This window comes from Hoplias malabaricus, chromosome 6 (assembly GCF_029633855.1).
Source record: "Hoplias malabaricus isolate fHopMal1 chromosome 6, fHopMal1.hap1, whole genome shotgun sequence".
Taxonomy (NCBI): Eukaryota; Metazoa; Chordata; class Actinopteri; order Characiformes; family Erythrinidae; genus Hoplias; species Hoplias malabaricus.
Window position 1 is genome coordinate 29,959,036 of NC_089805.1, and position 17,517 is coordinate 29,976,552.

The 17,517-nt window shown below is 38.2% G+C and overlaps 1 protein-coding gene across 3 annotated transcripts; it reads left to right on the top strand.

Moving 5' to 3' along the window:
- The first annotated feature begins 849 nt into the window (after positions 1 to 849).
- krit1 (KRIT1 ankyrin repeat containing) lies at positions 850 to 15,979 on the top strand. 3 transcript variants are annotated; one of them, XM_066674669.1, is made up of 17 exons: positions 850 to 987; positions 3,455 to 3,601; positions 3,837 to 3,993; positions 5,860 to 5,952; positions 6,149 to 6,278; positions 7,897 to 8,140; positions 8,530 to 8,645; positions 8,772 to 8,915; positions 9,114 to 9,270; positions 9,379 to 9,486; positions 11,447 to 11,603; positions 11,835 to 11,986; positions 12,116 to 12,282; positions 12,373 to 12,460; positions 12,593 to 12,799; positions 14,298 to 14,414; positions 15,630 to 15,979. In XM_066674669.1, exons 2-17 carry the CDS (start codon positions 3,503 to 3,505, stop codon positions 15,717 to 15,719), a joined length of 2,226 nt encoding a protein of 741 aa, XP_066530766.1. In that variant the 5' UTR covers positions 850 to 987; positions 3,455 to 3,502; the 3' UTR covers positions 15,720 to 15,979. The 3 variants fall into 3 exon arrangements, with proteins under 3 accessions (XP_066530766.1, XP_066530767.1, XP_066530768.1); XM_066674670.1 differs by having other exon boundaries at positions 3,837 to 3,984; XM_066674671.1 differs by lacking the exons at positions 850 to 987; positions 3,455 to 3,601 and adding an exon at positions 5,214 to 5,279 and having other exon boundaries at positions 3,978 to 3,993.
- The last annotated feature ends 1,538 nt before the right edge of the window (positions 15,980 to 17,517 follow it).

A 17,517-nucleotide genomic window follows, 5' to 3' on the forward strand; every position in this document is an offset into this window, starting at 1 on the left:
TAATTTGTTCTAAATAAAACTTGTAAGGTGACACTGTTGTGTTGTTTCTTTTCCAGGGGCATGTACACAGTGATTTATATATTTGTCAGTGTTATTTATCTTTCAGTGTTAAAACACAATGGGCCTCACTCATGAATCCTTTGTTTAAAAAAATAAAATAAAAATAAAATCATGAGCAAACTGCATATTTTATGAGGAAATGTTCCTGAAAACTTTCAACCAGATTCATGAACACTGCATAAATAGCAGCTTTAAGTAGAACTTATAGACACCAAATGTTCGCAAATCGGGAGAGTGTGGAATTTCTTCACTATCAACAAACCATTACCATAATTGGCATGGTGGCGCAGCAGGTAATGTTGCAGTCTCACAGCTCCAGGGACCCTGAGGTTGAGGGTTCAAGTCCCGCTCTTGGTGACTGTGAGGTTTTGTGTGTGGCTGTCTTCCCACAGTCCAGAAACACATGTTGATAGGTGGATTGGTGACTCAAAAGTTGTCCATAGGTGTGTGTCGTCTTGTGATGGACTGGGGCCCCCTCCAGGGTGTGTTGCTGCCTTGCGCCCAGTGATTCTGGGTAGGCTCCAGACCCATCACTGCCCTGAACTGGATCAGTGGTAATAATGAATGAAGGAATGTTGTTGACTGCTTATCACTGGTGGTGTTTTCTAGCAAATAAACAACACAAGAACATGTTTACAAGTAAAAAAAAAAAATCCTTGATTTTGACAGATAGAATTCTTTAACAATTTTTTAAAAAGGGTGACACCCCCCTTTCATTTACTTTACCCAGTTTTGTGTTTCAACCAATCAGAGCGCAGGAGGCGACATGCCAGAAAACGGGTGGGGAAAAACACAACCGACAACAGAGGAGCTTTCTCTTCATCGCGCCAGACGGAAGATAAAAAGAAGTGAAAATTGATCTTCTTTAGCTGAACTAGCTCCTCTTATAAGCCGGAAATAGAGAAATAAGAGATAAAAGTTTTCCAGGTACGTTTCCACACCTTTTGTTTTGGGTAATAAGCTCTTAATAACACGTTAATGGCTGTTGTAAAGACAGCCACGAACTGTTACTTAGCTTAGCTTTGTTGTGAGGAAATGAGCGCGTAGGCAGCCTTTAGCAAGGAGTTGTCCTGAGGAGTGTCGAGTTTCCTGAGCTCTAACACAACAGCTGCTCCTTACTCAGTTTAAACATTTCTTCACAATGACGTTCATGGGCTTTATGCGCTCTTTTTCGGGTTGATGGTGGGAAGTCCAATCAATTTAGTTAGCTGCTTTGCTTAGCTCGTTTTCGTGCCCATAATTATAAAAGTTATGTTATTTACTTAACTTTAGCACTTTTCGTATTAACAAAAAACAGCTCTGTGTATTACACCACGAACAGATCAAATAAAGGATAAAAGGAGAAAATTGGAAAGAGAAAAACATGAAATATTTGGTTGAAAATTTCAAAAACGAATAAGACTAATAACTAAAACAGTTAGAAAAAGACCAACCAGGTAACACAAACTAATGAAAAACAATTAATGTAAAACGAATTAAAACGACAAGAGTAGAGTGTTCAGTAACTTTAGTAGATAACTAACTTAGGACACACCACGGAGGGCAGCCACAAGCGAGTATAGACACATTAACTCAAGAACACGAAGACAGCGTAGATAAAGTCTATCATTTTAAGTGCAAACGTCTTGCTGCTTCATAACATTTGTTCAACGTTTGCTGAATGTGTCTTCTTTAAAAGAAAAACAAAACCTCATGCTGCGTTAATGCGTAGACAAAGGCCCGAGGCTGTAGAAAACGTTAATTGTGACTGGTTAATTAACTCTGGAATCGAAATCTCATCAAAAATCAATAGCGTTAACAGAAACATTGGCAAGAAATGCATATATAGTTATTTACCAAAAACACCTGATTGCTCCCACTGTTATATTTTAAAATGGGCAATGTTTAAGGCATTACACTACAGATTGTTTAAATAATCTCATTGTATGTGAAACAGGATACACATAACCACTGTATTTGACATATGGTTATTCCCTCTGTGGACTGTAGTTAAGTGGCAAAAATATATAAAGCAAAACTATGTAAAATATGTATTTACTAATTACAGCTTCGAAATCATTGTGATGATGTAATGACCTGTAATAAGCAGCAGATCAGCGCCAGTGTGATTTCTACTCCACTTTCAGCACAGTAGAAATGAGACTGAAAAATTTTGTAGGAGGGTAGGAAACCACTCACAAGAACTGTGTAAAGTTTTACAGCACATACCATATATACTAACAACTGTGGAGGAAATGAAGAAGAAAAAGGAGAACATTACTGAGTGAGAGACCAGACAAATGTGCCCTGATTTTAAGGAATAGTGGACAAAGCTCTGATATTCTAGGGTGAACCCATGAGCAAAAAAATACCTAATCTTACATTGTGTTGCTTTAAATGAACACCTTACAAGCTATAAGAGTAAGTTACAAAACAGAATGTGATGAACATTTCATTATACTTTCTTGACTACTTTTACTTCCACTCAAGTAAGTCAACAAAGTCATGTGCCAGTGTGCCAATATTTTAAGCATTTTCATTTGTGATTAGTAGAGATGAATGAATACCGATACTGGTATTGGGTATTTGCCCAATAACCTGTTTATTTACCCGTAAATAAACGATTTTTGTACTCATCACAAACGAGGTTCTGATACCAACATCCAATACCATGTGCCTAGTGTACGTTGCTGCATTAATGAGCAGACAACTCAAAATAATGGTGATCTGGAATTATTTCACAATCAGTGATGGCAACCCAAACAAAACGGCAGCAGAACCTGAGAGCAGCGAATATGCCACGCCGTTTTGACTGTCCTTGAACAAGATGGTTTTTTTTGCTTCATTTGTGAAAGCACTGTTCATTGCCTGAAGTGTTTATTTTCTCAAACAAAACTTTTTATATATAAATATATACACCTTATTGATCCCAGAGGGAAATTCAAATAATTGGTGGTGTATTGTGTGAAAATGCTAAATAAAAGATGGACAGTTCCAGAAATGAACAATAACGCTTTTAATTAAACATACATTTTTTAATTAATAACTACATTATTACACAATGCTCCTGAATACTTAATTCTAAGTAAATATCAGTATTGGTATCAGCAAGTACAAAAATACACATACTTGTACTCGGTTGGAAATAAATTGTATTTATGCACCCCTAGTGATTAGAGAAGTTTTGTTGATCAAAGTGTCTGTAAAGTTACTGCTTTGTGTTTCGGGAAACACCCCACCTGTCAGTTATTCAGTACTTGAGTAGTACTTTGAGCTTAAGGTACTTATTTGAGCTTAAAGTACTTATGCACAGCAGTGAATATAGGCTACTTACTTAAACATAATCTCAATGCTGTTTTCAAATATTTGGTGGTTTTTAACTGATGTTTTATTTTTTTTACTACTGACACTGCAGGCATGGTGTTAAGACAGTCCTCTGGAGTAGACACTAAACAGCTGCATTATGGGAAATCAGGATCTGGAGGATGTTTTTGTGGCTGTTATTCGTCCAAAGAACACAGTGAGCCTGAGCTCAAAGGAGTACAGAGCGAAAGCTTATGAGGTAAGCTTATGTGGGTGTTTATATGACTGGAATTTTCTTTTCAAATTCTGGAATAGACTTTTCAAAACATAGGTAACTTATCTTTTCAGAAGAACATTAATAAACACCTTATTTTCAAAATAGTATTATTGCCTGTTTAACCTATTCAAAACTATGGGGATTTTTTATTTCAGTTTGTTTATTGCTAAATTAATATATATCTATGTATTGTTTATGTTCTGCTTCCATTGTGAAGATTCTGTTAATTGAGGTACCACTGGAGGGTAAAGAGAAGAAAAGAAAGAAAGTTCTTCTAGGGACCAAAATACATGCACATAGTGACAAAACCAAGTCAATTCTTGAATATGTGGATGAAGCAACTAAGCCCATATCAAATAACCAAGGTATAATAGGTAAGTAAAATTTGCTTTGTGAGTTTGTACCAGTACTTTTTGTACTTGTTCATCTAGTAGATTGTATCATAATTTACAACAACCAATTAAAGGAAATATATACTTTAAAACGGATGAGTGTGTGGAAAAGCTGTTCTCTCTGGTTTGTTTAAGTTCAGAATCTCTGCTTCTTTTAAGGTGGAATCATGTGTTTGAGGGGGAAAAGGCTACTGTTGTTTGTACATTGCTGATGTTTTTTTTTACTGAATTACCACATAAAAACTCATTTGGGTCCCACTTTATATTAATTGTCTCTAATAACTGTGTAGTTACACATGAACAACATATGCAACAATAATGTACCTACTGATGATGTAGTACCTGTTACAGAGGGATTACAGTAGTAAAGCTTATGTAATTACATATGTGTATCAGTTTCAGTTGCCTTTCGTGATTACACAAGTGGAACTTTATAGTTGTAGCGGCATATTCTCTCATGTAATTACACACATGTAATAACATATGTGTAATTACATTAGTAATCTGATTGGAACAAGATGGACATCCGCTGAACTATCACATTACAGAGTGGTTTAAAGCTGAAACTGGTGACAATGTCTCAACAATAACTTAAATATTAGCTAATTCTTAGAAAGTATGGTAAATCCAGTTTAATGTCTTAATGCAAGTTAATACGTACCTATATATATATATATATATATATATATATATATATAATTACATGAGAGAGAATATGCTGTTACAACTATAAAGATCCACTTGTGTAATTACAAAAGCAAAACTAAAGTTGATACACATGCAATTACATAAGCTTTAGTACTGTAATCCATCTGTAACAGGTACTAATTCATCAGTAGTTACATTGCTGTTGTATATGTTCATGTGTAACTACACAGTTATTAGAAACACTTAATATAAAGTGGGACTCTCATTTATAATTTCAATTTTTTTGTTTTTTAATATTTTCCTTAGTGCAGTTAGCCATCTCCTGAATTTGGAGACATTCCACCTTAAGTAATCCAAAAGAGCAAAAATAAGCCAATATTACCCACCTATGGAGAAAGAATAGAGCAACATCCTTATCGCAATTAGTGCTTTTCAATGTTTGGATTTCTCTCCGTTGTCTAAAAGCCCCAGATGCCTTTTCTGTGCCCTGAGCAGAGAAGGTTAAAGCCTAGCATACTGGACCGAGACAGAGTTTGTTTTTTACCCATTTACAGACACCGGAGCTTCATAAACACATTAGACCAGTTTCAAGCATGCAAACAGACTGGAGCTAGCAAATGGTGAGGAAACATATTCTGAATTTTATAAAAAGTGTTTTTAATTACAATCATGAACGTCGCCTTTAAAAATATAAAGAAACATTAGATACTTTAACAGGGCTTTTTATTTCTTTGTTCATATTTATTTTATTGATTTATTGATTTGTTGATATTTATTTCCTGAAAACAATTTTTTTATGAAGAAAAGGCATTAAAACAACAAAGAAGGTTATGGCCATACTGCATTGTGAATAATGATGTCATACCTGTATCGAGGTTATAAGGAAAACAACAAGAGCCTGTGAAGTATTTGTATATGTGATTTTTTTATGTTCTCAGAACTTTGACGTTTACAGATGTGTCCTGAATTATGTTTAACTCTTTGGTACCTTAATGGTACAATTTATGGAGTTCTACAGGTTGATGAAAAGGGTTGCTGTGGCCAGCATGCTGGGAAAATATTTCTTTACAGAATTTATTTGATTACGTTTTTTTTTTCAGCTGATCTGCCAGAAAATCAGCAAACATAGAAGTGTCATAGTCAAGGGAAGCTTGAACATATAAACTTTTTATAATCGGCTTTATATGGCTCTTGTTGCAGGGAAGCGTGTAGTACACATGAAGAAGTTCCCTCTGGATGGGGACAATGAAGGAAAAGAAGCCTCTCTGTTTATTGTGCCAATTAACGTAAAAGGTAATTTAATCCCTGTTGCACTGAAACTGTACCTCCAGATAGAGAGGTGACATAAGAGAGATACATTTTTGACAAATACATTGGATTTATAACTACAGAATTTACAAGGTAACAATGCATGTAATTTCTGTCGTCCTACTGTGATAGTGAAATATACTATGATCTCATTAATTCCATTGCCTCTTGTTCATTCCAGACAACAGCAAACCTGTTTATCACCCTGGGAGTCCTAGCTTTTACTGTCTTCAAGACATCATGCGTGTCTGCAGTGAAACCAGTGCCCATTTTTCATCCATTACCTCAAAGATGTTGCTTGGCTTAGACAAGTAGGTTTCTGTTCACATCATCAGATCCCATCTTTATACAGAAGCCAGGACACCAAGTAGTGAATAGAAATGCTGTTTTATTAAAGACTGTGGCTACACTTCTGGTACAGTGCATACCTTGAGCACATACTAATGCATCTCAGTAAATTAGAATACCATCAAAATGTTAATTTATTTCAGTAATACAATTCAAAAAGTGAAACTCATTATATAGATTCATTACAGAGTGATCTATTTTAAGTTTCTATTTTTTTCATCTTGATGATTATGGATTACAGCCAATGAAAACCCCAAATTATCTCAGAAAATTAGAATATATCATTAAAAAATATATTTTTAATACAGAAATGTTGACCTCCTGAAAAGTATGTACAGAATGCACTCAATCCTTTGCCGAGGCTCCTTTTGCATGAATTACTGCATCAATGTGGCGTGGCATTGAGGCGATCAGCCTGTGGCATTGCTGAAGTGTCGTGGAAGCCCAGGTTGCTTTGATAGTGGCCTTCAGCTCATCTGCATTGTTGGATCTGGGGTCTCATCTTCCTCTTGAGAGTACCCCATAGATTCTCTATGGAGCTTAGGTCAGGTGAGTTTACTGGATATCATTTTGTCAGTGTGGACAGGTGCCAAGTGCTGGAAAATGAAATCCGCATCTCCATAAAGCTTGTCAGCAGAAGGAAGCATGAACTGCTGGACGGCTGCGCTGACTTTGGACTTGATATAACACAGTGGACCAACACCAGCAGATGACATGGCTCCCCAAACCATCACTGATTGTAGAAACTTCACACTAGACTCCAGCAGCTTGGATTGAGTGCCTCTCCACTCTTCCTCCGGACTCTGGGACCTTGATTTCCAAATGAAATGCTAAATTTACTTTCATCTGAAAACAAGACTTTGGACACTGAGCGTTAGTCCAGTCTTTTTCTCCTTGGCCCAGGTAAGACGCTTGTGGCATTGTCTCTGTGTCATCAGTGGCTTGACACAAGGAATGTGACAGTTGTGGCCCATGTTCTGGATACATCTATGTGTGCCGGCTCTTGAAGCACTGACTCCAGCAGCAGTCCACTCCTTGTGAATCTTCCACAAATTTTTGAATGGCCTTTTCTTGACAATCCTTTCAAGGCTGTGGTTGTCCCTGTTGCTTTTGCACCTTTTTCTACCACACATTTTCCTTCCACTCAACTTTTAATTAATATGCTTAGATAGACCAGGAGCCTGCTGAACCAGACTAAGGGACCATTTTAAAGGCTTAGTAAATATTTGCATGTGTTTTGTGTTGATTATTCTAATTTTCTGAGATAATGACATTTGAGTTTGACATTTGGCTGGAATGCATAAACATTAACATTTAAAGAAATAAATGCTTGAAACAGATCACTCTGTAATGAATCTATATAAGTTTCACTTTTTGAAATGAATTACTGAAATAAATTAACTTTTTGATGATATTCTAATTTATTGAGATTCACCTGTATTATCACTTATATTCCAGTGAGTTTATTAAACATGCTTCACTTTATTTCCACTGTGAAATTATACCAAATATATCAGATAAGTAGAGAACTCAGCAATTTAGATCATGTGTAGTAAACCACTATGTCTCTGCTGCCCTCAGGTGGTTAGCAGAACAACACAGTGTTCCACATGCAATTCCTGCCCTCTTCAGACCTGCTCCTATAGAGCGAGTGAAGACAAATGTGAGCAACCCTGCCTATACCACAGAGAGCAAGTATAGTGATGGTCCTCTTCACATGGGCTACACTGCGCTGGAGATTAAGAGCAAGATGATGTCACTGGAGAAGGCTGATATGTGCATTGAGAATCCGCTTTATGGATCAGACCTCCAGTACACCAACCGAGTGAGACAGCAGTCCAGAATGAGAATAAAAACTACTTAAAGGAGCAATTTTTACCACCAAATAACAGCAAACAATTTACATAATAATTATAATTTTTTATTATTATTTTTGTACTGCCCAACTAACGTGAGATAAATAATCAAATTGGTGTGTAGTCTCCGAATGAGCTAGCTTATGCCTCCTACATGGGGACAAACATATTTAAAATATGTTTAGTAGAAAAGCCACTAGGTGTCAGTATAATGACTGATTCACAACATGAATCACAATCATTTAACAAAATGACTCATTGCTCCTTTAAGAGTTAAAAACAAACATAGACTATATAATAAACTTAGTCTTTATAGATTGATAGTTTATTGTAATTACATTTCTGATGGTGTTTGTAGGTAGATAAGGTCATCATTAATCCATACTTTGGTTTGGGAGCCCCAGACTATTCCAAAATCCAGATCCCAAAGAGAGAGAAATGGCAACATAGCATGACAAGCGTCACTGATGACAAGTGAGTGAATTAAAATGATTACTACTTCCCACAATCAGGCATGGAGATGTAGTCCTCTTTCAATAAGAAAATACTATTTCGTGCTTAGGAATATTTAAGTTTTTTTTTTTTATCTCTGTCCTCTAGGGAACGTCAGTGGGTGGATGACTTCCCCCTCCATCGCAGTGCTTGTGAAGGAGACACAGAGCTTTTGTCCAAGCTGCTGGACAGTGGCTTCTCTGTCAAACAGCTAGACAGTGACCACTGGGCCCCCATTCATTATGCATGCTGGTATGATCTGTCTGCTTTTTTTTTCTCCATGTTTAATATCGTCCACCAGACTAGTAGGTTTAATATTTCATTAACAAATTAATTAATGTAAAACCTTTGCAACACATTTCAGGGATTCGTTCTGTTGGCCAATCTTATGAACCCAGTGGCACTCACATGAAGACCATGATTGAAAATGTGAATCTTGTGTTAATATAGGCATGGAAAGGTGGAGGCCACAAAGCTTTTGCTTGAAAAAGGCAACTGCAATCCCAATTTGCTGAATGGACAGCTCAGTTCACCCTTGCATTTTGCAGCAGGTGGAGGCCATGCAGAGATTGTGGAGCTACTTTTGAAGCACCCTGAGATAGATAGGGTAAGTTACACTTTCAAACAGACCTCACATTTGCCAGTATTCTGAAATGTTAGATTTGAGTTTTTCCTTTTTTCATTAAGCGTTTTCAGTGATGTTTTTTTTTTTAAGCATATTGAGGACCAACAAAAACGCACACCTCTTCAAGTCTGTGAGGAGAACAAACAGAATAACTGGGAGGAGACTGTGAAACTGCTCAAACAAGCCGCTAGCCAACCAGTAAGTATGATTTCTCACTATACATGCAAACTGTGTCCACTCTTGTTTCATCCTGAGAAGAAAAACTTACTGTGGTACTGAAAAGCAAAAAGCATAAAATTGGCAAAGGAAACAAAGAAGCTATTGGTGCTCATAGGTGAATGTGTCTGGGAATACATCAATCACATGAAGCAAATATATATATACAGGGGTTGGACAATGAAACCGAAACATCTGTCATTTTAGTGTGGGAGGCTTCATGGCTAAATTGTACCGGCCTGGTGGCCAATCTTCATTAACTGCACATTGCACCAGTAAGAGCAGAGTGTGAAGGTTCAATTAGCAGAGGGTAAGAGCACAGTTTTGCTCAAAATATTGCAATGCACACAACATTTAGGGGGGACATACCAGAGTTCAAAAGCGGACAAATTGTTGGTGCACGTCTTGCTGGCGCATCTGTGACCAAGACAGCAAGTCTTTGTGATGTATCAAGAGCCACGGTATCCAGGGTAATGTCAGCATACGACCAAGAAGAACGAAACACATCCAACAGGATTAACTGTGGACGCAAGAGGAAGCTGTCTGAAAGGGATGTTCGGTGCTGACCCGGATTGTATCCAAAAAACATAAAACCACGGCTAGCCCAAATCACGGCAGATTTAAATGTGCACCTCAACTCTCCTGTTTCCACCAGAACTATCCGTCGGGAGCTCCACAGGGTCAATATACATGGCCGGGCTGCTATAGCCAAACCTTTGGTCACTCATTCCAATGCCAAACGTCGGTTTCAATGGTGCAAGGAGCGCAAATCTTGGGCTGTGGACAATGTGAAGCATGTATTGTTCTCTGATGAGTCCACCTTTACTGTTTTCCCCACATCCGGGAGAGTTACAGTGTGGAGAAGCCCCAATCAGTGATGGTTTGGGCTGCCGTATCATGGCATTCCCATGGCCCAATACTTGTGCTAGATGGGCGCATCACTGCCAAGGACTACTGAACCATTCTGGTGGACCATGTGCATCCAATGGTTCAAACATTGTGTCCTGAAGGCGGTGCCGTGTATCAGGACGACAATGCACAAATACACGCAGCAAGGCTAGTGAAAGATTGGTTTGATGAACATGAAAGTGAAGTTGAACATCTCCCATGGCCTGCACAGTCACCAGATCTAAATATTATTGAGCCACTTTGGGGTGTTTTGGAGGAGTGAGTCAGGAAACGTTTTCCTCCACCAGCATCACGTAGTGACCTGGCCACTATCCTGCGAGAAGAATGGCTTAAAATCCCTCTGACCACTGTGCAGGACTTGTATATGTCATTCCCAAGACAAATTGACGCTGTATTGGCCGCAAAACGAGGCCCTACACCATACTAATAAATGATTGTGGTCTAAAACCAGGTGTTTCAGTTTCATTGTCCAAATCCTGTATATTCCTGAATGCTTCTTTAAAATACTGATTGCTTCTATTCAATACTTAACTAAAGCTTTGATTAAATATGAAAATTATGTTGCTTTTCATATGGTACATATGGCCGCAGCTTCACTAAGCTCTCTCATGTCTTACTGCTCTCTCTCTCTCTCTCTCTCTCTCTCTCTCTCTCCCTCCCTCCCTCTCTCTCTCTCTCTCTCTCTCTCTCTCTCTCTCTCTCTCTCTCTCTCTCTCCCTATCTCTCTTCTCTCTCTCTCTCTCTCTCTCTCTCTCTCTCTCTCTCTCTCTCTCTCTCTCTCTCTCTCTCTCTCTCTCTCTCACCCCTCCACACACTCAGTGACTCAGTGTGCTACCTAATTCCCCCTTACCCAAACAGCGTCCATGACGAAATGAGCGATTTCATTGAAGTGCAATTGGAAACCAATATGCTCAAAACATCCAGTCAATATAACTGGAAATCATGACAGTTCAAGTTTGTGTATGTAAAGTCAAGTTGACAAGTTTGCACAAGCTTAATTTGCTAAATAATTAGTGGTCTTTATTTGTGTCAGTATGAAAAGGTGCGAATCTACCGAATGGATGGCTCATATCGCTCAGTGGAACTGAAGCATGGAAACAACACCACTGTGCAGCAGATCATGGAGGGCATGCGACTCTCGCAGGAGACCCAGCAGTACTTCACCATTTGGATCTGCTCTGAGAACCTCAGTGAGTCCCAGAGCCGCACTGCACTGCCACAACCTCTGAGCCATCTGCTTGGAAGAGTCAGTTACTCAATAGTGCTTGCATCCATGAAAAGATTCAATTATGATTTAACTCTGAATTTATGATACACTGCGTTTTGCAATGCCCCCGGAAACCTACACTATGCATAAATAATGTGGCCAGCCAGGATTGACACTGTTTTGTGTAAGTGCAGCTTTTGTTATTACCTTTAAGGTCTACAACTGAAGCCTTACCACAAACCCTTGCAACACCTGCGCATCTGGCCAGAGATCGTAACAGATCTGACTGCACTGGACCCCCAGAGAGAAAACCCCCAGCTCTTTCTACGAAGAGATGTCCGTCTGCCTCTAGACGTAGAGAAGAAGGTATTGAACATTTTTTTCCACTTCTATAAATCAAGTGTTACATTTTTTTTGGCTGTGTCCAGATTATCAGTGTTGGATGTTAACACAAAGTAGATGGAAAAACTAGAAAACAATGCATTTCTCCTTCAGGTTGAAGACCCACTCTCAATCCTTATTCTGTTCGATGAAGCACGGCATTTCCTTCTGAAAGGTTTCTTTTCATCACCAGATAGCAAACTCATTACTCTAGCCAGCCTTCTTCTACAGATCATCTATGGCAACTATGACAGCAAGAAACACAAACAAGGCTTCTTGAAGTAAGTCACAAATGATGGAGGTAAACTTGACTCAGTGCTTCCCCATATTATATATTTTATCAAATGTTTTTGCTTTACGTTTTTTTATAGTGAAGAAAACCTGAAATCCATAGTTCCAATATCCAAAGTCAAGAGTAAAGCACATCACTGGACCAATAGGATCCTTCATGAGTATAAGGTAAGTTTGAATTTCATATTACAATTTCATTGCCGTTATATCGCTAGTAAAATTCCACAGTGGGATTTTTCATGTTGATCTGAAACAGAGTGCTAATCTGAACTGATATCTGTATGTATGGGTTTATTTTAGAGTCTGAGCACCAGTGAGGGGGTGAGTAAAGAGATGCACCACCTCCAGAGGCTCTTTTTACAGAACTGTTGGGACATCCCCACCTATGGAGCTGCCTTCTTCACTGGCCAGGTCTTTACAAAGGCAAGCTCCAGCACTCACAAAGTCATCCGTGTTTATGTGGGGGTTAACACCAAAGGCCTGCACCTCATGAACATGGAAACTAAGGTGAGGAAATAACTGAAAACCTGTTGATATTCAACAAGAATTAAAAAAATTAATATTATATTTTTAGCTTTATTGTGCTTGGTTGTCTGTACTGACACATGTAAGTAAAGTATAAAGAAGTGGAATGTGCAGATGGAAATATGTACAGAGATGTTAATTTTAACCTCGGTACATATTTCCTAACCTAAAAGATAATCTGAGAAATGTACTCATTACTGGTTCTTCACTACCTCGCTAGCTCCTCTTTCCCTCCCACACCTTTGTTACTGTTCCTTTCTGCCACTTTGAGCACTTAAGTAGGAGTGGAGCACAGACAAACAATACTCAGAGTAAAAAAGTCTGTTTGCCCGACTCTACCCATAGAAAACACCTCTCACTATTACACTTTGTGGTGGTTGCGGGGTGAGATTTATCACAGAGATAGCAGCATTAAAAGAACTTAACATCAAACCTGCCATGTAGAACATGTAGACGTAGGGTGTCACGGTGGCACAACAGGTAGTGTCGCTGTCACCCTGCTCCAGGATGTGCTGCGATTTGTCTGAAATGCGATTTCAAGACAAAACTAAATTCAAATCGGGCTAAATCGGGTGTGTTCTCCTCGTGTCCGCATGTGTTTCTTGTGGATGATCCAGTTTCCTCCCACTGCAAAAAAACACACATTTGTAGGTGGATTGGCTATTCAGAAGTGCCCATAAGTGTGAGTGTGTCAATGAATATGAGAGTGTGTTGCCCTGTGAAGGACGGGCACCCCCTCCAGGCTCTGGACAAACTGTGATCCTGAACTGGATAAACAGTTACAGACAATCAAAGAATGAATGAATTAATGAATTATTTAATATGGATATGTATGCGGTTCATATGTTAAGTCAGTATATTATTCATAGTAGACAGCGCTCTGCGGTTGTTTGCAGGAGCAGACTTGAAGAAAGCTGAACGATGTCTAGAATGGGTAATGCACTTACTAGGCATATGTACCTCTTTTAAAACCACTTACTCTTTCAATGTCTGCAAAAATGGTATCCATTAATTTATCTAGCTTAAAATTAAATGAAAGAAATTTTATTTTAGAGTGTTTTCCCTTAATTTCGTAAACAATTGCAATTTTAACAGCAGTTTCAATGTTGTTCAGAACAATTGCCATTGTTCAGCCGCATACTGCATACATATCTGTTATAGTCACAGTAATTTAAATACATGTCTGGATATTTATATTTGAGTTGAATTACTGAATACAGAATATTTCTAAGGATATTAGGTCAGGATGAGCAATGATTCTAGCTCTAGTTGGATCATGTGTATTTGTTGGTACTGAAATCCAGCATGTGCTCTGGACATACTTGTTAACCAGTAAGTTACTTAATAATAATATTTGTTGTGTTGAGCTATTCTGCTCTGCAAATGAAATACATTTATGATCCAACCAAATGTTTTAAACTATTTGTGTTACAATATTTCCATTTCAGATGACTATATTCACATTCCCTCTTTGCTTTAGGTGCTCCACCTTAGCCTTGAGTATGGAACATTCATGTGGCAACTTGGGCAGGCTGACCAGTATGTCCAAATCCACAGTCTAGAAAACAAGAAGAACTTCATAGTGCACACCAAACAAGTATGAAATATTTTTATTTTCTTTTTCCATGTTGCCAGAGAATAGGTAATCTACAGATTACTGTATTGTTTTATTTATTTTTTCACAAAGGTACAATGTGAATGTACCCTTAATGGCCTTGAAGTTCAAATGTGTACTTTAAATGAGTTTTAAAAGTACAATACATTCACTTCTGTCCATATTTGTACATTGTCATAACTTAATGTTAGCGATGCAGCGATACCACTTTTTCCCTTCTAATATCGAAATTTTAATATTAGTATATGCCAATACAGAGTACCAATAACAACACTCTTATCTATCTTAACTACTAGACAGGTGCATATACATCCAGATATTTATATTGCTGTACGTACAGACTTTAGATTTTTGTTAAAGCAGTGTTCTGTATCGCTGATATGATACAATAAACTTGAATGAACAACATTTACTTTTTAATTAACTGCACATTAAAATAATGTAAGTTTCAGAGCTGTGAAAAAATAAATATTTCCATAATGCAGTAACAAGTACAAGTACAGTCTAGCCTGACTGAACAGCTTTTTACACTGTCATGAGGATATTTGTCATGACTGTGAAATGCATTTTCTAAGGACTGCTGCTGATCTGTGTTAGCGTGTTTCTTTGTGGTTGCTCTTGTTCTTTGGCATGCCTTAAGCTGGGGTTACACTACACCATTTTTAGCCTGATTTTTATTTATTTTTGCCTTGAAATCGTGTTTCAGACCAGTCGCAGCATATCAAACATTTGATTTTTTCGACCCGACTTTGGACTTAGTCGCGTAGTGTAAACTCTTCACCAACTCAAGGGTGAACGAGTCCCAAAAACCAATGGAAACAGAACAGAAAGTAAATACAGGCATGTGCAGTGGAGCTCTACAGTAGAGGATGACATTAAATGGTAAAACTATGAATAAATACAATATATTACATAGTGCTTGATGCACATGTTCCCAAATAATGGGATAATAATTTTTGTGGCGTGCACACTATGGTTACCGCTGTTTCTCAAACATTTAAGGTGGAACAAAGCCGCAAATATGTGCTATTTCACGGGAAAATGGTGCCATTATAGTCACCAAGTATGTACCTCTGAGGGCACCACTGTATTGATTTTAGAGGATCCACCTCAGTAAGCGTTTAATACCATCTTTTCTGGCAGTACAAAAATAATTTTTCATATAATCTTTCATGTGTTCTTGCATCTTCCCCACAGGCTGGTCTTATTGTAAAGTTGCTGATGAAGCTTAGTGGCCAGATGACTCCAAATGACAGAGCAGCAACAGACAAGTATGCATACGGCTAAGTCTCATCATTCCCAGGAGCTTCACAACACCTTTAAGTTTGTCTTGGAATGTTTTTGCTTTTGTTCTTTTGATGACAAAGGCCTGTTTGTACTGAAGTTGTAACTTTAAGCATCATGTTGAAAGTAATCTATTTTTGACAGACATTTTCATACTGTACATGATATTCTGTTTGGAATACATTTTATAATTTCATAATAATTCATTTGAATTTATCAACATTGTTTGTAAATATTTATATTTAATGGTTACATTTTAATAAAAGGAATAATATATCACATACAAAGTCTATATAGTCTTTTTATGTAAATACACCCTAGTCCAAATTCAAAGTCCCGGTGAATAGAACTAAAAGCAACATATGTCATCTGCGTCATTCATTCGTGAGCAGGGCATGGTTGAATACCATGCATCAAGTACAAATGTATAAACCCCTTAGCATTGTGCTGTGTTGGAGAACCATTCAGTGCCTTAGGTTATGCATGATAGTGTCAGGATATTTTGTGGTGTAGCTTTTCAAGCCCTACTAGTTGTAGTTGCCATGCACCACCAGTAAAGGGCAGCACACTCTTGAGCCTGTGGGTCAGACCTAGATCTCTCTGTCGAGTCTCTCGGGAATGTTTTCAATGTTTGACCTGGAATGAGCTTAAAAAAATACAGTTGACAACTGTATATCTTTCAACAATGGTATAATAATTACACGTGTAATTATTAACCCTAGGCCTTTTTTTTCCAATCTTAACAGCTTCCCTCATACAGAATAAAAAAGATTGTGTTGTAATCCCCATGCGTTTTCTCATTTCATCAGAGCCAAATGTATACAATAAACTTTATCCTATGAGTTATTAAAAGATAGCAAAACAAATGGCAGTTATATTCACATCACCACAGGACCATTACAGTGGGGGCAGACTCACAGTTGGTAAATGTCTTTCCAGTATCTCTGTGCGTTTAATTGTTGGTCATTCGTCTTCTGTTATAGTGTCATGTTTTGCTTGGCAGTTTGACCTTATGACTTAATCTTACATTTGCACATGCTCTAATTACCTCAGTGCAAATGTCACAGAATTCCACACCACAACTCTCTCTCTCTCTCTCTCTCTCTCTCTCTCTCTCTCTTTCTTTCTCGGTTTTGCTTGTCAGCATTTCTCTTTGTCTTTCTTTAACACTTGCTCTCTCTCTGTCTCGCACATCAATATCCAAAAGGCTTGCACAATGAGAATATTAGAAACCATTCATACTTTACATTACAAAGGACGTCAAAACTGCCCATTGAACACTTAACAAGCCGTCTGCAAGTTGAATAAAGGTGCCTCCACCCTTTGAGTAAAAAGTTCCTTGCGGCTTGCAGATCCCTCATTCTCTCAACTGGGAATTGACTGATTTGATGCTGTTGCCTCACTTGCATGTCTCAGCTACTTTTTTGTAGTGAAGGTTGTTTGTGATCTGCATGAGTCGGAGGAAGAGTACACTGGACTACTGTTTCTCTTACTGAGGCTGGTGTCAAGGCTGCCTGAAAGCCGAGGATTCATTGCCCCTGGGAGAATGTGCTTACTTTATACCCAGAAGTGCTAATTCCTTTTCCCCCACAGCGAGCTCCATAGAGAGAGTGCAGGATTCCAGCTTCTTAACTGGTGACTTGCCTGACGTATGGTGGGGACAGGGTGAGGCCTTTTCAGGCTGCAAACCCCGCCTAAAGGTCAGGAGAAAAAGTAGCTGTCGAGACACTGTACTCCATCACAAAGACTCAACTGAGATCTCTCTCACAGCCCATTTCTCACACAAAGGCTGAATGGGCTC